Source organism: Podarcis filfolensis, assembly GCF_964270895.1.
Source record: "Podarcis filfolensis genome assembly, chromosome: 2".
Classification (NCBI taxonomy): Eukaryota; Metazoa; Chordata; class Lepidosauria; order Squamata; family Lacertidae; genus Podarcis; species Podarcis filfolensis.
Window position 1 is genome coordinate 19,251,778 of NC_139605.1, and position 23,374 is coordinate 19,275,151.

Below are 23,374 nucleotides of genomic sequence, written 5' to 3' on the forward strand. Positions count from 1 at the left end.
GGGAAACAAAATGCAAAAAGGACACTGGCAAATTGCATAAAAGCAACGGCAAGTGACGAGGCCATGTTGGTGACAGCGCAAGTATCATGGCACTGGTAAGCCTAGGAATTCAGGCGCAAGTTCTTCTGAGTTCATGAGGGCTTACTCCCAAGGTTGATCTTGGCAGAATTGCTGAGATCATCCGCAGGAGCCTTGTTTTTCATTCCCCGAGTTGGCGAGGCTCATTTAACGACAACAAGAAACTGAGCCTTTCGTGGCATTGGCCCAGTCCTGTGGAACACCCTGCCAATTGAGATTCAGCAGGCTCCTTCTGTGCTAACTTTTAAGTGCCTCCTGGAAACATTTCTATTCTGCCAAGCCTAGGCAGGCAATTAAGAACACATCTTTCCATAACAGCTGATTTCTGTTTTTAAATGGTTTTTTCTTATATGGTTTCTGTTGCTGTAAGCCTTTTGTGTGTGTGTGACAGCGGTATATGAATACTTTTATAAATAAACAAGGTAGCATGTAAAGGTAAAGGCACCCCTGACCATTAGGTCCAGTCATGACAGACTCTGGGGTTGCGGCGCTCATCTCGCTTTACTGGCCGAGGGAGCCGGCGTACAGCTTCCGGGTCATGTGGCCAGCATGACTAAGCCGCTTCTGGCAAACCAGAGCAGCGCACGGAAATGCCGTTTACCTTCCCGCCGGAGCGGTACCTATTTATCTACTTGCACTTTGACGTGCTTTTGAACTGCTAGGTTGGCAGGAGCAGGGACTGAGCAATGAGAGCTCACCCCGTTGCGGGGATTCAAATCGCTGACCTTCTGATTGGCAAGTCCTAGGCTTTGTGGTTTAACCCACAGCGCCACCCGCATCCCTAAGGTAGCATGTATTGGTAATCTATAAATTCAGAGAGAGAGAGAGGTACCTCGGGTTAAGAACTTAATTCGATTTGGAGGTCTGTTCTTAACCTGAAACTGTTCTTAACCTGAGGTACCACTTTAGCAAATGGGGCCTCCCACTGCCGCCGCACTGCCAGAGCACGATTTCTGTTCTCATCCTGAAGCAAAGTTCTTAACCTGAGGTACTATTTCTGGGTTAGCAGAGTCTGTAACCTGAAGCGCCTGTAACCCGAGGTACCACTGTATATATGATTGGTATGCTTATTAATACACAGCCCTCTGCCTGCCTGCTCAGGCATAAGTCTTTCTGAGTTCAGCGGGACTTAATCTTCTAGGTATAGGTCTGCATTTTGCACAATGCAAAAGTTTGCATTTCCATCTCTGCAACTGGTCACTGCTGATCTATAAATATACACCCTGGAGATTCCGGGTTTTGCTGGGCAGAGATGGAGCCAGGAAAGTATTAGAGAGCATAGCAGGAAGCTGTTCCAACAGGTGTAGGGTTGAAAAGGGATGGTAAAATGAGACCCTCCCAGCTGTCCTGGGGCCCGTGAACTGTTTCGAAGCACCGTGTGTTTCCACAGACTTCAGTGCGATCCAATCCCGACCTTCTATCCTCACCACAGTTATGCTGGGGGACTTGGGACGCCCCCTCCCCCCGCCTCCTTTCCAGCAACAGGGACTAAAAAGGGAAGCACTGGGAGCTGGTTGGTTGAGTCTCCCCAGAGCTCAGAAGCCTGCAAGCTGCCTTTCCCCAGGCGAGTCCGGACCGATCTGGGCTGCTTAAGTCCTGAACCGCAACGAAGGTAAGTTTCATGCATTTTTAGGTAGGGATTGTATACGCAAGTCACTGTTGTTTGGCTCTGTAATTTTGCAAAGGGCACAGAATGTAGGGGCAGGAAGTCCTGTGAGTGTTCAGAAACTCCCAGCTTGGGCACTGCTCTTGATCTCCAGACTCGTATATCGCTAGACAATGAGATTTTTAGATCGAATTGTAGAGTTGGAAGGGACCCTGAGAGTCATCTAGTCCAACCCCCGGGGATGCAGGAATCTCAGCTAAAGCATCCATGACAGGTGGCCATCCAACCGCTGCTTAAAAACCTCCAAAGAAGGAGAGTCCACAGAGCTCCCACTGTCGAACAGCTCTTACTGTCAGAAAGTTCTTCCTGATGTTTAAATACAGTGGTACCTCGTGTTACGCTTCAGGTTACATACGCTTCAGGTTACAGACTCCGCTAACCCAGAAATAGTACCTCGGGTTAAGAACTTTGCTTCAGGATGAGAACAGAAATCGTGCTCCGGCGGCGCAGCAGCAGCAGGAGGCCCCCATTAGCTAAAGTGGTGCTTCAGGTTAAGAACGGATCTCCAGAACGAATTAAATAACCAACCAAAATGGTCAAAGGCCTGGAAACGATGCCTTATGAGGAACGGCTAAGGGAGCTGGGCATGTTTAGCCTGGAGAAGAGGAGGTTAAGGGGTGATATGATAGCCATGTTCAAATATATAAAAGGATGTCACATAGAGGAGGGAGAAATGTTGTTTTCTGCTGCTCTAGAGAAGCGGACACGGAGCAATGGTTCCAAACTACAAGAAAGAAGATTCCACCTAAACATTAGGAAGAACTTCCTGACAGTAAGAGCTGTTCGACAGTGGAATTTGCTGCCAAGGAGTGTGGTGGAGTCTCCTTCTTTGGAGGTCTTTAAGCAGAGGCTTGACAACCATATGTCAGGAGTGCTCTGATGGTGTTTCCTGCTTGGCAGGGGGTTGGACTCGATTGCCCTTGTGGTCTCTTCCAACTCTATGATTCTATGATTCTAAGTACTTAACCCAAGGTACCACTGTACTTGTCTTGAAAGAAAGGAGCATCCACAAACAAGCAGTGTTGGAAGGGTCAACACTTCCAACAGGTTGGTTTTTTGCTGTGAGGAAAAATGCCCACATGACCATTAATGGGCAAGCTTTTTAGTTCTGCAGAACTCTTCGTCAGGCTAGATGGTAAGTAAAGCAGGGAAGGGGAGGAAAGAAGGAAGAAAGCTGATCGGTGGTGTCGTCCGTTTTGTCCCTCATGAACACGAGGTTGATTTGATTGTTGTGCTACCGGACAGCCTGAACTGGAATAATTCTAACATTCACCTTGGACCAGATCTGTGCTCACATTGCAACTGCTAAAAAGGGTTTTCTACATGACGGGCGCGCAGGGCTCCATCCTCCCAAAGGCCCTTGAAGCATTTGAACTGCGCAACTTGAACGTGCGAAACCGTGAACGTGCGAGAACAGCCTCTCCTTTCTGCTCGCCTGGAGAAGGTGATCTGAGAGCTCCCAGCAGAAGGCCAGGCTAGCCTTTCAGCAGGGAAACCTCTCTGGGTCTTTCCTTCCAATCCTCACTAATCCCATCTGAAAATCCAAGGAAGGGCAGCCAGGAAGCTGAGCTCTCGGCCTGGCCTTGGTCCAGCGCAATGCAGTGCAGAAAGCAGAACGGGCATAGCTGCCGTCGTTTTGAAACGCCCAGGCCCAGTGCAGCCCCATTGAAATAATCTCTGCCATGACCCTATCAGAAATGCTAGGAATTCTCCTGCCAGGCCAACTCTCAGAATTCAAGGAGGCAGGAGCCCAGGAGGATTGGGAAGTCGTAACAGCTGGGGAAGAGAGAGGGAAGGATGAGGTTCAGTACTCGGGGACTGCGGAGAGCCACTGCCAGTCAGTGTTGGTAGCAGCTCTAGGCTAGATGGGCCAATGGTATAAGGTGGCAGATACTCCCATCTCCTGCCTTCCTTCCACTTCCAGGTTCTGAACCAGCAAGGTCCTGCTCGGAGCCAACCATATATTCCTCCTCCTCTTGTCCAATACAACCAGTATTTCTATTACGATTACCCGTAAAGGTAAAGGGACCCCTGACCGTTAGGTCCATTCGTGACCGACTCTGGGGTTGCGGCGCTCATCTCGCTTTATTGGCTGAGAGAGCTGCGTACAGCTTCCGGGTCATGTGGCCAGCATGACTAAGCCGCTTCTGGCGAACCAGAGCAGCGCACGGAAACGCCGTTTACCTTCCCGCCAGAGTGGTACCTATTTATCTACTTGCACTTTGATGTGCTTTCGAACTGCTAGGTGGGCAGGAGCAGGAACCGAGCAAAGGGAGCTCACCCCGTCACGGGGATTTGAACCGCCGACCTTCTGATCGGCAAGTCCTAGGCTCTGTGGTTTAACCCACAGCGCCACCTGCGTCCCCTACGATTACCCAATAGGCTTGTGTTATTTCTGCCAAATCGTTTTTATTGATTTTTCCAAATGTTAATGAATCAACTGCAAATTGAAACAAATTTAATACCATTTTTCCAAAAATCGGCTTCCCACAATCCGTTCTCGATGTGCCCATAATTTCCTCTTGTTGCTGCATTGTTTTCCCAGTTATTTCTAATTCGTATTCCAATCCCTATAATTTGCCTTGTATTACATTTTTTTGTTATTTTAACTTATTTTCCTTTAAGCATCAGCTATTATTATTATTATTTATTTCATTTCTATACCGCTTTATATTTTAAAGAAAAAACTCATAGTGGTTTACCGCATATTAAAACATCAATAAAACAATCCAGAACCAAACATTTCTGAAGAAAGTCAGATATAGCATATACAGTCAAAGCAACATAATTAACAGAAAACTAAAATATCATCTTAAAGATTTCAAAATAAAACATTACAAAGAAGGTGAACTACAGAATACATATTTAACATAAACAAAGTTAACCAAAAAAAATCTTAAACATTTCCCTCCCAAAAAATGCTGTGAAGTGAAATATAAAATGCACATTTAAAACAGCATAATTAACAAGAGAAAAGGGACGCGGGTGGCGCTGTGCGTTAAACCACAGAGCCTAGGACTTGCCGATCAGAAGGCCGGCAGTTCAAATTCCCAGGACGGGGTGAACTCCTGTTGCTCGGTCCCTGCTCCTGCCAACCTAGCAGTTCAAAAGCACGAAGTGCAAGTAGATAAATAGGTACCGCTCTGGTGGGAAAGTAAACGGCATTTCCGTGCACTGCTCTGGTTCGCCAGAAGTGGCTTAGTCATGCTGGCCACGTGACCCGGAAGCTGTACGCCAGCTCCCTTGGCCAATAAAGCAAGATGAGCGCCGCAACCCCAGAGTCGGCCACGACTGGACCTAATGGTCTGGGGTCCCTTTACCTTTACCTAAGGAGTCTCCAAGCGGCTAACAATCTCCTTTCCCTTCCTCCCCCACAACAAACACTCTGTGAGGTGAGTGAGGCTGAGAAACCTCAGAGAAGCGTGACTAGCCCAAGGTAACCCAGCAGCTGCATGTGGAGGAGCGGGGAAGCGAACCCGATTCACCAGATTACGAGTCCATTGCTTCTAACCACTACACCACACTGGCTCTCTTCCCCAAATGCGCTGTTTAATCAGCAGCAACAACACAGACCAAGTTAATTGTGTGGGTTCTTTTAGGCCTCTCCTAAACAGATCAAAACTGGCACGTGCATTTCTCAAGACAACACATCTATTGACTTCAGGTTTTCCTCATGCAATTGGTCCTGATCTTTAAAGCGGTGACAGGGAAGCTGTGGTCCTCCAGATGTTCTTGGGCTGCACTTCCTATCATCCCTAATCGTTGGCCTTGTTGGGCATCAGAGTCCTACGACTTCTGCAGATTCCCCCTCTCTGTGCTGTGGAACTGCAGAATTCCTCTAATTATTCTCACCTGACAAAAGTGGTCTTTGCAGTGATGGCTTAAGGCAGAGTTAAGTTAGAGTTAAGTTAGTTCAGTTAGCTTGCAGCTTGAAGAGTAACAGTTGACTCCAGAATAAAAATGTTTCTGCCCTTAGATGTGAAGCCTCCTCAACCCCGGAGAATTCTGAACATCCTTGAGAGAGCTGCACACCTGCTATGGATGGGTGTGAGTGGCAGGAGGAGGCCTTGGCCTCCTGCGCAGGTGAGTTGGGTCGCAGGCACGCGTCTTGCACCAAGCCGCCTCATTTAATTTCTTTGTGACATTTATCAACCCTCAAAGGAGGCTGTGGTCCCCACCCTCAAGATACAGCATCCAGCAAAAGGTTATCCAGAAAGCTTTATAGATGAGGGAAGATTTCTGGCTGCTAATGAGATGGGCAAATGGATCCAGAAAAGTCAGGGAACATTGACTGTGTGGAAGGGACCCCAATGGTCATCCAGTCCACCACCCTGTGAATTGTAGCTGAAGAATGCAGGTTGGTCTCCTTTGAGGGTAGCTATCCTGTGGTGCTCTCAGATGTTGTTCAACTCCAACCCCATCATCCCTTGGCACTGGCCAGGCTGACGGGAGAGGAAGTCCAGCAATAACAAGAGGACCACAGGTGAGCCACTCCACAATGTCCATATCGGCCTTCCCCCAAGATAGACTGTACATAGCTCCTATCGGTCCCAGACACATGACTGCACACCAGCTATTGCCATAGCTGTCAACTTTCAGATTTGAAAATAAGGGATCAGCGGCCTCAAAAATAAGGGATCAGCAGCCTCACCTGTCCCGGGGACAGTCTACGGGATATCTAACAATCCGGGATAGCAGCAGGAAGCAGCGGGAAATGGCGCTGGAATAAGGGAATTTCCCGCAAAAAAAGGGAAGGTTGACAGCTATGGCTATTGCTCCTATCAGGGAGAAAAGAAGCTGGTCACAATATTATAAAAACCAGCTTTTCCACCAGCAAAGGAGCCAGCATTACCAAACAGCTGTTGCAAGTATTCTTCTTGAATTTTCCCCACCCCAAGTTGAACTATTAATTAAAAACTAATCTGTTGTCAGAAAAGTAATTTTCCTTTGGCGCCATGCATATCTGGGCTGCTACCCTATCGGCACCCTATTTTCTCTATTTTTCTTTGGTGGGGGGAATACAGAAATAGCTGTTTCTTTGTCTTTCCATAAATCATACCCTGCTCACTGGAATGGGAGAATACAGGTGTAATATATAAGATAGGGATGTTTTCGCCAGATTGCATAGTCCGCTATGCCTTTATGAACAGAATTGCAGGGAATCTCTCAAATTCTTACTGTCAGAGGCTTCACACCTTCTGCTGTTCAGCCTTGGAAAGTTCATACTATTGGCATGACCTGCAAAGCCTAAGTCTCTTGGTGTCTTTCATTAACGCCTGTTCATCCTCCCTCCCTTTGTGCAGAAGGTTACTATCCCGTAAGGAAAGGAGAGGTGTTCAATGGAAGGTACCACGTAGCGCAGAATCTCGGGTGCGGCTACTTCTCAACAGTCTGGCTTTGCCAAGACTTGGGGTGAGTAAACAAAAACGGCCTGCTCCTAACTGCAGAAGCCAGTCATGTGGTAGGAACACATTCTGTTGGCTGAGGAAGGGCTGTGTTTTCATCCGGCCTTTCCTCAAGGGAGCGCAGGGCAGAGAATACAAGGCCCCTCCTGTCATTTACTCCTCACAACAACCTTGCAAAGTAGGCTGCTATATCGTGGGGGGTGGGGAAAGGAGTGCCTGGTCAACGATCTTCTGCCGACCGGGTGGAGAGGTTTGAACCCATCTCTGAAACAGCTGGAAGAGGGCTGCAAAACAGTTCAGAGCCCAGAGATTTGTTCTCGCTCTCAATCTATGCATCTTCTTTCAGGAAGAAGAGGTGCGTGGCTGTCAAAGTGCCCAAGGGCGGGGAGGATTTTGCTGAGGCAGCCTTGGATGAAGTCATGCTCCTTCGCTGCGTAGGTAACAAACCACCAGTTGGGGGACTGGTGGCCCATTGGGACCGGTAGGGTGTAAGGCAGGAGGCCAACAGTAGGTGGCGACAGAGCCGACGGCAGACGGAGCCAACCCGAACCAGCTGTGTCTCATTCTCTCCCCTGCTGAGTGCTACAAGGGGCAACACAGAGACGAGAGAGAGGGAAGCCGTTAGCTGGTACCACCCTCTGGACTGATAAACTAAGAAGGCTGGTAGGTAGAGGCTGGAAGAGGACTCAGCTTGGTGGGACAAGTGCCCTGTTCACCCTCTTGGACCAGCCTCCACTGCAAATCACCTCTTTTCTTCAAAAGCCCCTGAAGGTTATGACCCTTGAAATGCATATTTTTAGGGCACATCTAAAAAAATATGGCAAGCTGTATTAAACTGTTTTTAACACTGTGTTTTTAATCATGGTAACCAGCCTTGGGAGCTCAAGATAAAAGGTGTATAATTAATACTGATACTACTAATGATGCCATTCCTACGTTAATGGGCCATTTCAAACCCAGTTGATACCTCCTCTAATCGAAAGCCATCCGGAGACTGTCAAAGCCCTCATAAAAGAAATTTGTGCAAGCTTCTTATTTATATTTCTGCAGGTGAACAGCAAGAGGAGGAAAGACCAAGCCAGCGACCGTGTCATCCACTTCCTGGACGATTTCAAAATGATTGGAGACAATGGCTTCCATATCCTTTGGTTGGTAGATAATGCACCACAAGGGCACAAAAAACTGGACAGGGCATTGCTTTTAAACAAAGTTGGACATTTCCACTGATATTTTACTAACCTGCTGTCCTAACACACCCAGCTGTCCTTAACGGAATTCGCTATAATCATCATCATCATTACAGTCAAACCTCGGTTCCCAAACGCCTCCATTTTGGAACGTTCTGGCTCCCAAACGCCGAAAACCCAGAAGTAAGTGTTCTGGTTTTCAAACATTTTTAGGAAGCCGAACGTCCGACGTGGCTTCCGCTTGAGTACAGGAAGCTCCTGCAGCCAATAGGAGGCCGCGTCTCGGTTGTCAAACATTTCGGAAGCCGAACAGCCTTCTGGAATAGATTACGTTCGACAACCAAGGTTTGATTGTATTTTACTTTACTGTATATGCTGCCCATCTGACTGGGTTGCCTCAGCCACTCTGGGCGGCTTCCAACAAATTAAAAACATTAAGCACAGTGAAACATCAAACATTCAAATTTCCTATACAGAGCTGCCTTCAGTTGTCTTCTAAAAGTCAGATAGTTGTTTATTTCCTTGACATCTGATGGGAGGGCGTTCCACAGGGCGGGCGCCACTACCAAGAAGGCCCTCTGCCTGGTTCCCTGTAACCTCATTTCTCACAGTGAGGGAACCGCCAGAAGGCCCTCAAAGCTGGACCTCAGTGTCCGGGCCGAATGATGGGGGTGAAGGCTCTCCTTCTGGTATACTGAGCCGAAGCCGTTTAGGGCTCTAGGTCAGCACCAACACTTTGATTTGTGCTCGGAAACATACTGGGAGCTAATGAAGATCTTTTAGGACCAGTGTTATATGGTCCCTGGCAGCCGCTTCTGGATTAGTTGTAGTTTCTGAGTCACCTTCAAAGGTGGCCCCACATAAAGCGCATTGCAGTAGTCCAAGCGGGCGATAACCAGAGCATGCACCACTTTGGCGAGACAGTTCGCAGGCAGGTAGTGTCTCAGCCTGCATACCAGATGGAGCTGGTAGACAACTGTCCTGGACACAGAATTGACCTGTGACTCCATGGATAGTCCAAAATGAGTCCCAGGCAGCGTACCTGGTCCTTCAGGGGCACAATTACCCCTTCAGGACTAGGGAGAGTCCTCCACACCTACCCATCTCCTGTCCCCCAAAAACAGTACTTCTGTCTTGTCAGGATTCAACCTCAGTTTGATATCTGCCATCCATCTTCTAACCACCTCCAGACACTCACACAGGACCTTCACCACCATCACTGGTTCCGATTTAAAGGAGAGGTAGAGCTGGGCATCATCTGCATACTGGTGAACACCCAGTCCAAACCCCCTGATGATCTCTCCCAGTTAACTTTCCTTGTGGGACACAGTTCTCAGGAAGCTATTTCTCACATCCTCCACTCTGTCTGCATGAGACTTTGGGGAGCTGCCACTGGAGTGAACCGAATTCCAGCAGTTTCCCAGTTACTGAATCCCTGACAATATCTCCTCCCACATGTGTGCTTAGTGTTTGAGCTGCTGGGGCCTTCTCTGCAGTCTCTGCTGAGCAGCCAAGGAGTCCAGGGCCTCCCGTTACCCTTTGTGAAGAAAGCAACACAACAGGTAAGTACAGGGTTACCTGGAGAGCTGAGCCAGGCAGTGTCAGGGCCAGCCAAGATGCACCAAGGCAGTTGCTGTGGGGATGTTTCTCAGGCGACAGTTGCAGCAAAGGATGCATTGGGTGGGTGGAGGGGAGAACTCTTCATGGCCCTGGCCTCACCAAAATCCACGCATGCTCAGTATAAATTCATGCGTCTTCCCGTTCAGATGTATGGACAGCATTGGCTGGTTCTCATTGGGATTGGTAGGGCGGAAGGCAGGGAGCCTGACAGCAGGTGGCGCCAGAGCCAACAACAGCTCCAGTCATATAAAGGTAAAGGGCCCCTGACAGTTAAGTCCAGTCACAGACAACTCTGGGGTTGAGGCGCTCATCTCGCTTTACAGGCTGAGGGAGCCAGCGTTTGTCCACAGACAGTTTTTCCAGGTCATGTGGCCAGCATGACTAAGAAAATTGCTTCTGGAGCAAAGGAACACTAAAACCAGAGCAGCGCACGGAAATGCCGTTTACCTTCCCACCGGAGTGGTACCTATTTATCTACTTGCACTTTTTGGGGTGCTTTTAAACTGCTATCCTCCCTGCTAAGTCATACAAGGGCAACACTAAAAATGAGGAAGGTGACAGGCAGCGCGGAGGGAAGGATGACACAGGTGGGACTGTGACCCAAATGTCCCCATGGAGCAGCCTCCACGGATGCTGGGCAAGTTTCTCCCTTTGCATAAAACCCTGGAGGCCTGCAGAAGAGGCTGCTTGAGTCCCTGGCACATCCCTCTCCCGGGTCACATGCAACATTGGTAAGCTACCCTGGCACCTGTGTTTCTGCGCATGTGCAGAATTTTCTTCTGGAATAAGAGACTTCACAAGGCCAATCTGGAGGTCTCCCAGACTTCCTGCCAATCACAGGCGGTCAATGCTACACCCTCCTTTTCCTTCCTGAGGTGTGAGCACATCCAGTCCATGACAGATTTTTCTTAAGGCTAAGACCTACCCGTACTGTAGCAGCAAATTCAGAAGTGCAGGGCCTCTTCATGGCAGCCACAGCCACACACCCTTCTAAGATGATACAATACAGTCATACCTCTTGTTACGTTTGCTTCAGGTTAAATCTTTTCAGGTTGCGTCCCACGGCAACCCGGAAGTACCAGAAAGGGTTACTTCTGGGTTTCGCCGCTTGCGCATGCACAGATGCTCAAAATGATGTCGCGCGCATGTGCAGAAGTGGTGAATCGCGACCCGTGAGATGCGCAGATGCGGGTTGTGTTCTGCTCATGTTGCAAACCGGGCTCTGGAACGGATTCCGTTTGCAACCAGAGGTACGGCTGTAATCTTTTAATTATACAATAATAATACTCACAGATGCATTGCAGCGACCAATGCAAATCTCAAGGTGTTGCCTTTTAGCTACTTCTGTTTATTTTCTGTGCACGTACATGGCAACTGATTTGGAGATACTCTTTCGGAGTAACTCGCGTTTTGTACATTACGGAGTTTGCACAGCATTCCCTTGACACAGAAGCCCCTTGTGTTCCTTGTTGTTTGTTGTCGTTTAGTCGTGTCCGACTCTTTGTGACCCCATGGACCAGAGCACGCCAGGCACTCCTGTCTTCCACTGCCTCCCGCAGTTTGGTCAAACTCATGCTGGTAGCTTCGAGAACACTGTCCCACCATCTCGTCCTCTCTCATCCCCTTCTCCTTGTGCCCTCCATCTTTCCCAACATCGGGCTCTTTTCCAGGGAGTCTTCTCTTCTCATGAGGTGGCCAAAGTATTGGAGCCTCAGCTTCAGGATCTGTCCTTCCAGTGAGCACTCAGGGCTGATTTCCCTAAGAATGGAGAGGTTTGATCTTCTTGCAGTCCATGGGACTCTCAAGAGTCTCCTCCAGCACCATAATTCAAAAGCATCTATTCTTCGGCGATCAGCCTTCTTTATGGTCCAGTTTTGGAGCATACAAAGCAACTCCACTCCATGTTCTTTCCACATGCCTTCTCCAGAGTGACCCCAGAAGCCGATCCTCCTTGGCTGACTCACCTTCCCTTTGACCCTGATGAGCCCCAGTCAGATTGGACTGCTCTAGGGTGCTGGAGATAGGAACCCTGCTGCAGAAATAGATAGGGGTCTTCAATCTCCATACCCCCATGCCTCTGAGCCCCGCTCCCAACTCTGGAGTTTCTCCTTTATGCTCTTCAATACTGCAAAAACATCAACGCAGTACACAATGAACAGCTTTGGGCCACTGATTGTCTCTGCTTCGCGGCAGGTTCTCCAGGGCTTGCATTTCTTGCACAAGGAGTGTCGCATCATCCATGCAGACATCAAACCGGAGAATATCCTGCTCTGCGTGGCGGAAGGGAGCCTGCAGGCGCTTCTCCACAAGGTGGCTTTCCAGGAACACGGCGCAGGAGCCGAGCCCAAGAGGCCAGGTACGCCGCGCAGGAGAAAAGGCCGCAGAGTTTGTTTGGAAGGGGAGAGCACCTCCACCCAGGAACTTGGAGGAATCTCTCTTTGCGCACTTCAGGCCAGAGGTGGGGAACAATTTTTCTTAGATCAAGGGCTGCAGCCCCTTGTGGGTTAACTCCTGGAGCCGCATGCTGGCGATGTGCAGGGCCTAGGGTTGCCAACTCAGGAGACGGAGGTTAATTGGGAGAGGGTGGCAATGCCTATGCCATACTCTCCAGCATTTCTCTAATGAAACTAGGGACATCCTATTCAATAATAATAATAATACTAATAATAATAATAATAATAATAATATCACTTGTACAGTGGTACCTCGGGTTACATACGCTTCAGGTTACATACGCTTCAGGTTACAGACTCCGCTAACCCAGAAATAGTGCCTCAGGTTAAGAACTTTGCTTCAGGATGAGAACAGAAATTGTGCTCCGGCGGCGTGGCAGCAGCAGGAGGCCCCATTAGCTAAAGTGGTGCTTCAGGTTAAGAACAGTTTCAGGTTAAGAATGGACCTCCGGAACGAATTAAGTACGTAATCAGAGGTCCCACTGTACCCTGTCCGTCTGAGTGGGTTGCCTTAGCCACTCTGGGCAGCTTCCAACCAATACAGAAACGTAGTAAAACATTACACATTAAATAAAAAACCTTCCCTGCCTTTTAAAGGTTGTATAGTTACTTATCTCCTTGGCTCGGGAGTCGCATGACTCAATACCCTCCAATGTTTCTCTGATGAAAACAGGGACGTCCTAAGGAAAAGCAAGATTTTCTGGGATCAAAGCGGAAACCAGGACGGCTGCTGTAAATCCAGGACTGTCTCTGGAAAATAGGGACACTTGGAGGGTCTGCTGTGCTATAATTTGCAGCGGACTCCTGCCGGGCTGAAGCTTGCAAGATGCATTTACAGTCTTCTTTCGGAATTGGTTTCCGTCGGGATGAGATGTCACACTGCTGCTGTTGGATCAGGGCTGGTGTGAAATACAGGTGCCATAAGGGATATATAACCTATGCTTTTCTATCGCCTCCGGAGCTTATTTCCTTGTGCTTGTTCCATCCAGAGGAGGACATGGCTGCTGTCCTGGATTGCTGCAACCTCATGAAATTGGGAGTGAAAATTGCGGACCTGGGAAGCGCATGCTGGACTGTGAGTCTATGACAGCACACCCACCCGTCCCTTTCCCGCCATCGTTGCTTGTTAGTATATTGCTCTCCCTTGAAGTGCGCCAGGTAGGGCATCACCCCATGGCTGGCTAGTTAATCTTTTTGACAAGACTGCCACAGGTAGTAGGGATGGAGGGGAAATCCGTCAGTTCGCACTTAAAGGTGAACACACCCAATTTGCACTTTCCGCAACAACACTCAAACTGAAGCAGAGCCTTGCTTCAAAATTTGCACTTCTCCAAATCTTGTGCAGTTTTCCAGCCAAGTCATGTGTACCCCCTGCCAAAAAAATGCATATATTAGTGTCAAGCGTGCATAAAAGTTCATAATGTACAAAACCGCATTATATTTCAGGAAATTGCTTGCAAAAAAATAATGTATATCGGGGAATAACTTCACAGGTATGTGTGTGTAGGAGAAACATGTATAAAAATGCTGATTACTTTTTAATGAGGAGCTTCCTTTTTTAAAAAAAAATCACAAACTACTATGGAAGCTGGAAAAAAACAATACATTTTTATTCGATCTTCAATTTAAAAATCCAATTACAATTGGAAAAATGAGAAACTAAAATTTGTCAGAGGCACCTGTCCCCTTGCCACAAGCCAAGAACAAAGAGCTTTCTGCCCTAGGCTGTGCTGTGGGTGGTTTTCCCATGGTCTTTTAAGCTGGGGGAAAGGCAGCAGTGAACATAGGGACAGGTGTGAATATGTAATAAAAGCTGGCTCTGTCTAAATACCCCTCTAGTCCAGCATTCCCTTTCGCCCAGTGGACTATCAGATGCCACCAAGTTGAGCAGGAAGGCAGCGCCATAGCTCAGTCAATAGAGCATAAAACTCTTAATCTCAGGGCTGTGGGTTTGAGTCCCACATGGGGCCAAAGATTCCTACATCACAGGGGGTTGGATGAGATGACCCCCATGGTCCCTTCCAACCCCACAATTCTATTATTATAATTCTAAGCAGTGCTTTTTTCTGGGGGATGCGGGGTGGGGGTACACATACCCCCTAAACATTTTGTGAATCTAAGTTTAGCCTCACTGAGGGACAGTACAGTGGTAGCTCGGGTTACAGACACTTCAGGTTACAGACGCTTCAGGTTACAGACTCCGCTAACCCAGAAATAGTACCTCAGGTTAAGAACTTTGCTTTGGGATGAGAACAGAAATCACAGGCGGCAGTGGGAGGCCCCATTGGCTAAAGTGTTACCTCAGGTTAAGAACAGTTTCAGGTTAAGAACGGACCTCCAGAACGAATCAAGTTCTTAACCCGAGGTACCACTGTATTTCAATATGAGTAGGAAAATGAGAGTACCCCTAAATATTTTTTTTAAGAAAAAAAGCACTGATTCTAAGGCCAAAGACCTCTCCACCTGTTGTTGCCCCCCACAGCTGCTATATTTGGAGGTATACCTCCTCTGAACAGTACAAACCTAACCATGTCCTATTGATTGCAGTGGGGCTTACTCCCAGATCTGCATCCTTAATAATAATAATAATAATAATAATAATAATAATAATAATAATAATATTTTATTTATATCCCGCCCTCCCCAACCGAAGCCGGGCTCAGGGCGGCTAACAACAATAAAATAATACAACATTCTAAAATCAGTTCATTATAAAAATAATTCAAATCAAATTAATGGCAACCATTGGGCTAGAGTTCTGTGAAGATTGCCAGAGGAGGGAGTCAGGCTGATAATAATAAATTTTTATTTTTACTTATATTTATACATAAATATTTTATTTATATATATTATTTATATTTATATATAATATATTTATATTTATATATAATATATTTATATTTATATATAATAAAAATTCTCTTAAACCAAAAAGGCCCCGACACTTCAGTTTTTCAAAGCCTCGCAGGGAAGATTCTTTGAGCCCCTGATAATTGGAGTTTCTCCCTTTGAATCTCCCATGGCCATGCTTACAGGCCTTCCTTATGCGCCCGCTTGACTGCTTCGATTGGCGGAAATGGCACTGCCGCAGCTGCCGCAGAATACCCATCCCGCATTTATAAGAACCCATTAGTTTAGTGTGGCCCTTTGGAACTCCCTGCCTGTTGATAATCAAGCAGGCACCTTCGCTGGATTATTTCCGGCACCTGCTAAAAACGTTCTTCTTTTGGTGCTTCGAAAAGCTGGTGTGAATTTTAATCTGCTTTAGTCTTTTAACCTCTTGTGTCTTTTAACACATTGCAATCCTTTCCTGGTCTTACGGTTTTATCTGTTTGTAAATCAAGGGTGGTTTTGTTTTTCTTTTTTTGCTATCAAGCAGTGTTTAAATCTTATGAAATGAATCAACAAATAAAATAATCCTGCCCCTTAAGGATCTGCCGCTGTTTTACGCCGCCTGCCTACCCAAAAGTGCATTTGGGCCATCCACTCTCACTCAGCCCATTGTCCCTTCTGTTCCAGTACAAGCCCTTTTCCAAGAAGATCCAGACCCAGCCCTACAGAGCCCTGGAGGTCCTCCTCGGATTAGATTACGGCACCCCAGTGGATATCTGGAGCACAGCGTGCCTGGTAAGGAATTGTTATGTACTGAAGTTCTCACCTTGGGCCAGCAGGGGGATACTGTAGATAGTTTTCACTCAGGTCCACGTATGCAAATAAGGGATCGAAAGTGACGTTCAGTGATTGGATAGTTACAGAAAGTGGTTACTGTTGCGTTGTAGTGGAGCTCTGTATAAGCAGGTTGGCTGAACCCTTCAGTTCAGTTCTGTTCTGGCCTGTGAATAAACAAGAGCTGTTTGAAGAATCGCTGTGTCGTCTGATATGTTCACCCACAACTTAACAGTAATGTTCCTTCAGCAATGGCACTTCTGCTGCTGCTGCTGCTTCTTGCCTTTAGAATCGCAACCATCTATTCATATGAACTGATAGCCTTGGGGTTCCTCTCAATGCCCTTTTCGCTCAGCGTTCACCCTAATCTGTTTGCACAAATCTTAAACAGTGTTTACGGTTATGTCCACCCTTTACTGAGCATTTGTTCCGGTTTGTTTCTGGAGTGGTTATATGACAATGAGCAGTCATCCTGCCTTCACCCTGATTTGCTTGCGGGGTGTTTACATGTCTTCCCGTTCACCATTCATTCACCCCACACTTTTCAATGCATTTCTTAATCGCTCCGCAAGCTGCAAAAAAGGTGCGCTTTATCTGTGGATTTGTTGTGCTGAGGCGATGGGAGCACTTTAAATATGCAACCCTAAATTTGTGGCATGCGGTGGATTCCCTCCTGTAAAATAGTCTGGAGGCACCTTTGGGATTGAGCATAGCTGGATTTCAACCTAGACCCCTGTGTGTCTCACTCTTTTGTCTCTATTCTTGTGAAAATGTTTCAGAGACGTAAGATGGATATTTTAATATTTATAGTCACTCGGATCAAACTGCTAAACTTATTGTAAAAACAAAAATATTTACCGTGGTACCTCAGGTTACATACACTTCAGGTTACATACGCTTCAGGTTACAGACTCCGCTAACCCAGAAATAGTACCTCGGGTTAAGAACTTTGCTTCAGGATGAGAACAGAAATTGTGCTCGGGCGGTGCAGCAACAGCAGGAGGCCCCATTAGCTAAAGTGGTGCTTCAGGTTAAGAACAGTTTCAGGTTAAGAACAGACCTCCGGAACGAATTAAGTACTTAACCTGAGGTACCACTGTATTGACTATACGAATTGGCTCGCAGTGGACTTACTCGAGGGGTGTGTGTCATCCTGCAGGCTTTTGAACTGGCCACTGGAGACCGTCTCTTTGATCCCCAGGCTGGGCAGTATTTTTCCAGAGATGATGGTAGGTCAGAGTCCAACCTGTCTTCTTAAACTCCATTTGATAGGAGAAACTGTACAGTAAAGCATCTAACTTTGCTTCCCCCCCATTTCAGATCACGTGGTTCGGATCATTGAACTCCTGGGCAGAATCCCACCTAAAGTTGCTTTGTTCTGGAAGCGGGCGACAACATTCTTCAACAGGCAAGGTGAGACTGCGGGAGTTGGAGATAAGAGCAGAAGTCCAGTGGGAGGAGTTGGTGGGGAGTCAGAAGGCCTGTTACTATTTCTGCAGCGAGCTTTTCAGAAGTCTTCTCACTTTTAGGGCTGGTTGAGCCAATCAGAGTGAAAAGGGGTAAGTTAGTCACAGAGGATCGGCTCCTAGAGTCGTTTTGGAAGAACACGAAGGAGTAGTTAGATAATTAGATACAGTGGTACCTCAGGTTAAGTCTTAATTCGTTCTGGAGGTCCTTACTTAACCTGAAACTGTTCTTAACCTGAAGCACCACTTTAGCTAATGGGGCCTCCTGCTGCCGCCATGCCGCCAGAGCACGATTTCTGTTCTCATCCTGAAGCAAAGTTCTTAACCTGAAGCACTATTTCTGGGTTAGCGGAGTCTTTAACCTGAAGCGTATGTAACCTGAGGTACCACTGTAATTTATCACGGTCAAAGACCAGCTCACATAACACAATAAAAACAGCGTTCATAAAGATAAAATATACAATTGGAACAGATTGAAGCAATAGCTCATGAGTTAAAATTGAGATATATACATACACCCATACAACTGAGATTTGGGCTACCATAAAAAATTGCCCCTGAGGCGCCCCAAAGGGCAACTTCAGCATTTCCCTAGTAAGCTATTTTATTCTAGAGGATGATCTGTGCCTACAAATCTGGGCGCAGAATCTGGCTACTAGTCAGGTGGTCTTATGATCTTTGCCTAAGAGGAGAAAATTAAGTTTAGACTTGTCTGAAAGATCGGTGAGCCTCTTCAGCAAAGGATCGATGGTGTCTCTACGAATCTCAACATAAAAAGGACATATAAAAAATATATGTTCGAGGCTTCCTATTTCCCCTAATGGGCAGGCGCAAAGTCTCAAAGGAGTAGTTATTTATCCTCCAAAGCTAGGAATTTAGAAGCACTCAAAACACAAGGTGCTTCAATTTTCAAGTGAAAAAGTGTGGAAGTTAATGCTAAGTACAGTGGAACTTCCAAGGAAAAAAACAACCTAAGTAACTCCGAAAGAATATACTGTAGCACTCCATATCATTTGCCCATGGACGGGCAAAGTGTTGGTGCCAATCTCTAAAGCCCTAAACGGCCTCGGCCCTGTATACCTGAAGGAGCATCTCCACCCCCATCATTCAGCCCGGACACTGAGGTCCAACTCTGTGGGCCTTCTGGCAGTTCCCTCACTGGGAGAAGTGAGGTTACAGGGAACCAGGCAGAGGGCCTTCTCGGTGGTGGCGCCCACCCTGTGGAACACCCTCCCAACAGATGTCAAGGAAATAAACAACTATCTGACTTTTAGAAGACATCTGAAGGCAGCCCTCTTTAATAATAATAATAATAATAATAATTTATTATTTATACCCCGCCCATCTGGCTGGGCCTCCCCAGCCACTCTGGGCGGCTTCCATAAAAACCAAAAATACAATAAAATATCACACGTTAAAAACTTCCCTGAACAGGGCTGCCTTAAGATGTCTTCTGAATGTCAGGTAGTTGTTTATCGCTTTGACATCTGCTGGAAGGGCGTTCCACAGGGCGGGCACCACTACCGAGAAGGCCCTCTGCCTGGTTCCCTGTAGCTTTGCTTCTCGCAATGAGGGAACCGCCAGAAGGCCCTTGGCGCTGGACCTCAGCGTCCGGGCAGAATGATGGGGGTGGAGACGCTCCTTCAGGTATACTGGACCGAGGCCGTTTAGGGCTTTAAAGGTCAGCACCAACACTTTGAATTGTGCTCGGAAACGTACTGGGAGCCAATGTAGGTCTTTCAAGACCGGTGTTATATGGTCTCGGCGGCCGCCCCCAGTCACCAGTCTAGCTGCCGCATTCTGGATTAGTTGTAGTTTCCGAGTCACCTTCAAAGGTAGCCCCATGTAGAGTGCATTGCAGTAGTCCAAGCGGGAGATAACCAGAGCATGCACCACTCTGGCGAGACAGTCCGCAGGCAGATAGGGTCTCAGCCTACGTTCCAGATGGAGCTGGTAAACAGCTGCCCTGGACACAGATTTGACCTGTGCCTCCATGGACAGCTGTGAGTCCAAAATGACTCCCAGGCTGCGCACCTGGTCCTTCAGGGGCACAGTTACCCCATTCAGGACCAGGGAATCCTCCACACCTGCCCGCCTCCTGTCCCCCAAAAACAGTACTTCTGTCTTGTCAGGATTCAACCTCAATCTGTTAGCCACCATCCATCCTCCAACCGCTTCCAGACACTCACACAGGACCTCTTTAGGGAAGTTTTTAATGTTTGATGCTTTATTCTGCTTTTGATGTTCTGTTGGGAGCTGCCCAAAAGGGCTAGGGAAACCCAGCCAGGTGGGCGGGGTAGAAATGATAAAATTATATTATTATCATTATCATTATTATGCACAGAAAATAGTAGATCTAGCTGAAAGGCAACACATGGCGATCTGCAGTGATGTTTGCAATGTGTGCCTAATTTTAAGATGATTGTATTATCCTTGAAGGTTGTATCATTTTAGAAGGGGTTGTGGCCGTGAGGGGGAGTGGCTGTGGCTGTCATGAAGGGACTTTTCGCTTCTGAATTTGGCCCTACGCTATTGCATGGGAAGCACTGCAAATGCAAAGGATTGCCTTTGCACAGCCAGGCCCAAGTCCGGTGTGAAATTCTGCACTTGTCTGGTGCAATTGCAAAAGATAAATTTGTAAAGGAAAAATGCAACAGACTCATCCACAGGTGCCAGCTCCAGGGCACCCACAACACGGGAGTCCAATGCAACTTCCAGTTTCTCGTGAAGCGGCGCTGCACCGCAGATGCAACATGACATCATGGGAACCCATAATCTTGGCCCAAGTCAGTGTCCCTTTGTGGCGATCACACAGGGTCCCCAGACGTTTGACGGTCTATTGATCCCTGTGCCACCACTGTGATTGCTTTCTTCGCTGCCACCACCCCGTATCTCACAGGGACACACGGAGTCCAGACAGTTGTTAACATTAACAAATAATCAAGTTTATTTTTACATGCAGGAACAAGCTTATGGTTTCAGTTAATTTTTCTTGGCAGTTTCTTAATCTTAGTTTCTATACTGTTCTATTCGTTCCTAACAACTTCAAACTGATTATCCCAACTATCTATCTGACTCCACCTAACAGTTCCTCTCACTCTCTCACCACACAACTCGACCAACCCACAGACTTATATCCTCCCTCTTCCTTCTCCAACTCCCAACTCTCAACTGACTTCCAAAAAACACTAACTCTAACTCCTCCTATCAGTTTCCACTGGCCAATCACATCACACTCATTTTAACCCTTTCCTTATGACCCACCTAGGAGGCAAACGCCACACCCTGCCCTTGTCCCCAGGAAGAATCTAACAGGTTTCCAGAACATGACTGCGGCTACTTTTTTCCTCTCTCCTTTGGCAGGTGCTCTCCTGAGGATGTCCTGGCTGTCTCCCTATGACCTCTACCATATCCTCACGGATAAATACAGCTGGCCCAAGCATCAGGCATCTTCGCTTACCAGTTTTCTCCTACCTATGCTGGAATATGCCCCAGAAAGGAGGGCAGCAGCTGACAAATGTCTTCAGCATCCTTGGCTCAATACCTAGCGCAGGCTTGGTCTGATCCTGCTGCTCTCTCCACCAGGATGGTTTAGAAGTAGGGCATGCTCACAAAGGAATCTTAGGGGCAGACTAGGCATGAATTAAATTAAAGTGCATGGGTTTTTCTGTTAGTTAAGCAAGCAGGGGTCTGGCGGACAAGGGAACACCGGGGAGTACAGCTCTGGGATTTTTCTCGGTGGGAGCAATGACCTCATCTACAAGAGAGGCAGGGTAATTGACAGGCTCTCCTTGCTCTGGAAAGTGAATGAGGTGATAACGAGGCTTTCAAATTTCACTATAGCAGAGAGAAAGTCAGAAGGTGAGAGCAGCTTATATAATAGATTGACACCTGCTTAAAACAACAACTTGGGGGTGTGGCTATCTAGGGACTGTCACAATGAGCTACTGAACTTCAACAGCCCCGGCCTCAAAGAAGCCTAAGCAGCCCGGGACCATACAGGGTTCAACTATTTCACTCCCTGCCAAATTGAACACAAAACAACTCTCCAAGGCTGCTATTTGCATCCCTTGGAATGCAAGTGGATCCTTTGGAGGGGCAAATTTAGCTGGGAGAGAGAATTTAATTCTTCCCACCCTCACGAGTCCCAGATCTGCTTATGTAACAAAACACATGCACGTTAATTGTATGGATGAAGTCAACATCATGCCTAGTCTGGCTGCCCTTCGTCTTGGATGGATGAGGCTCTCGAAGCTCGTCTCACAAGAGCAAACGGTCATGGTTTAACTCTGGATACGTCTCCTCTTAATCCACCTTGGCAAACCAGTTCTACAGGGTGATGACCAGCGTAACGCAAGACAAAAGGCAGGTCCCTCCTCTGCCATGGGGTGAGTCTGGCTTCCTCCTGGCTTCACAATGGAAATGACAGGTGTGTATGCCTGGATATTGGCCACACGCATCTCAGGCAAGCTGCTCACCTTAATTTCTCCACGTTTGCATTTATGCATTCGTGACTTTTGCTGCCGTGGTTTTAGAAGAGCAGATTTTTCTCTGGGGATTGGGATCCGGTTTCGGAGTGACATCATGGACGGGCAAGCCAATCAGCATCAGGTACAGGTTAGGAGACCTTCTGCTTCAAACTTGCAGAATATATACCGTATTTTTTGTCCCATAGGACGCACCGGCCCTTAGGACGCACCTAGTTTTTTGGGGGGGGGGGGGAAATAAAGGAAAAAATTATTTCCTTTATTTCCCTCCCAAAACCAGGTCGGGGAATCCAAACCAGGTCGGGGAACAGCGGGATGGCGGTGCTGCGCCTCCCCGCTGTCCCCCGAGCTTGTGGGGCTGCCCGATGTCTGCCCGAAGCGCGGGGCGCTCTGCTTCAGCGCACCCCGCGTTCCGTGCAGCAGGCTGCTATCCGCAGCCTAGGGAGCCCTGCGGGAACTCCCGCGGGCTCCCCAGGCTTGCTGATAGCTTCCTGAAGCCTGGAGAGCGAGAGGGGACAGTGCGCACCAACCCCTCTCGCTCTCCAAGCTTCAGCGAAAGCCTGCATTCGCCCCATAGGACGCACACAGATTTTCCCTTCATTTTTGGAGGGGAAAAAGTGCGTCCTATAGGGCGAAAAATACGGCATATGTATAATTGCAGAGCTGCACCACAGAGAGGAAGGAGATGCTTGCAAGGAACACAGAGAGGATGCTTCCTAGGGTGGCCAGATATACATCACCCAAAAAGAGACAGCAGAGATTTGCATTAGATTGGCATGTGCCAATTCATATGTATAGGTGCACATTTAGAAAATAATTATAATCATTTAAATAGAACTGCAATACACCTCCCCAGCAGAGGAAAAGACTGTGACCAGGTTACCTGTGTACCTGCTCAGTCTGTTACCTAGTTGGTGGAGAAACACCAGGGCCTTTGCTCCCTTTTCTTACGGTTCTTTATCACTGAGCCAGACCTGGACTAGACAGACCTTCATATAGAAGACTCCTTCAAATAGAGGATTGTCCCCTGTAAAGTAGGAGACACAGTTGCCACCGGAGTGCTTTGGAAACGGAGGTTTCTCTGCTTTAGAACCATCATCTGGGTTCACCCAGTCCTTTCTGCGCCTGATGATTTTGCAGGATTTTAAGCAGAAATCTTGAGAGTCTTGCACACTTCATACCTCATCCTGAGTTGGTTAGTGTGCCAATTCCACCCTCTTAATGTGAAATTGAGTGTCGAATAAGAACAAGCAGTAGTAACCTTTTCATGATGTTCCATCTATTTATCTAGATGAATGTTTCAGCCCATCCATTTCCCCATGTTACAAAATTCAAAGCTGTTTCCC

At 47.5% G+C, this 23,374-nt stretch overlaps 1 protein-coding gene and 1 pseudogene across 3 annotated transcripts in view; one reads left to right on the forward strand and one right to left on the reverse strand.

Annotated features, from left to right (window-relative positions):
* LOC310758131 (guanine nucleotide-binding protein G(I)/G(S)/G(O) subunit gamma-5-like) overlaps positions 1-16,300 on the reverse strand; it is a 56,657-nt pseudogene extending 40,357 nt beyond the window's left edge. Inside the window, exon 1 of the transcript XR_014552327.1 lies at positions 16,056-16,300. The product of XR_014552327.1 is annotated as a guanine nucleotide-binding protein G(I)/G(S)/G(O) subunit gamma-5-like (transcript). The remainder of the gene's footprint in view (positions 1-16,055) is intronic.
* Positions 1,139-22,183, forward strand: LOC310757042 (SRSF protein kinase 3-like). 2 transcript variants are annotated; one of them, XM_083602148.1, is made up of 12 exons: positions 1,139-1,690; positions 5,721-5,827; positions 7,048-7,156; positions 7,496-7,583; positions 8,200-8,286; positions 9,791-9,898; positions 12,150-12,312; positions 13,399-13,484; positions 15,929-16,036; positions 17,235-17,304; positions 17,396-17,488; positions 20,905-22,183. In XM_083602148.1, exons 2-12 carry the CDS (start codon positions 5,782-5,784, stop codon positions 21,087-21,089), a joined length of 1,143 nt encoding a protein of 380 aa, XP_083458274.1. In that variant the 5' UTR covers positions 1,139-1,690; positions 5,721-5,781; the 3' UTR covers positions 21,090-22,183. The 2 variants fall into 2 exon arrangements, with proteins under 2 accessions (XP_083458274.1, XP_083458275.1); XM_083602149.1 differs by having other exon boundaries at positions 12,159-12,312.
* The last annotated feature ends 1,191 nt before the right edge of the window (positions 22,184-23,374 follow it).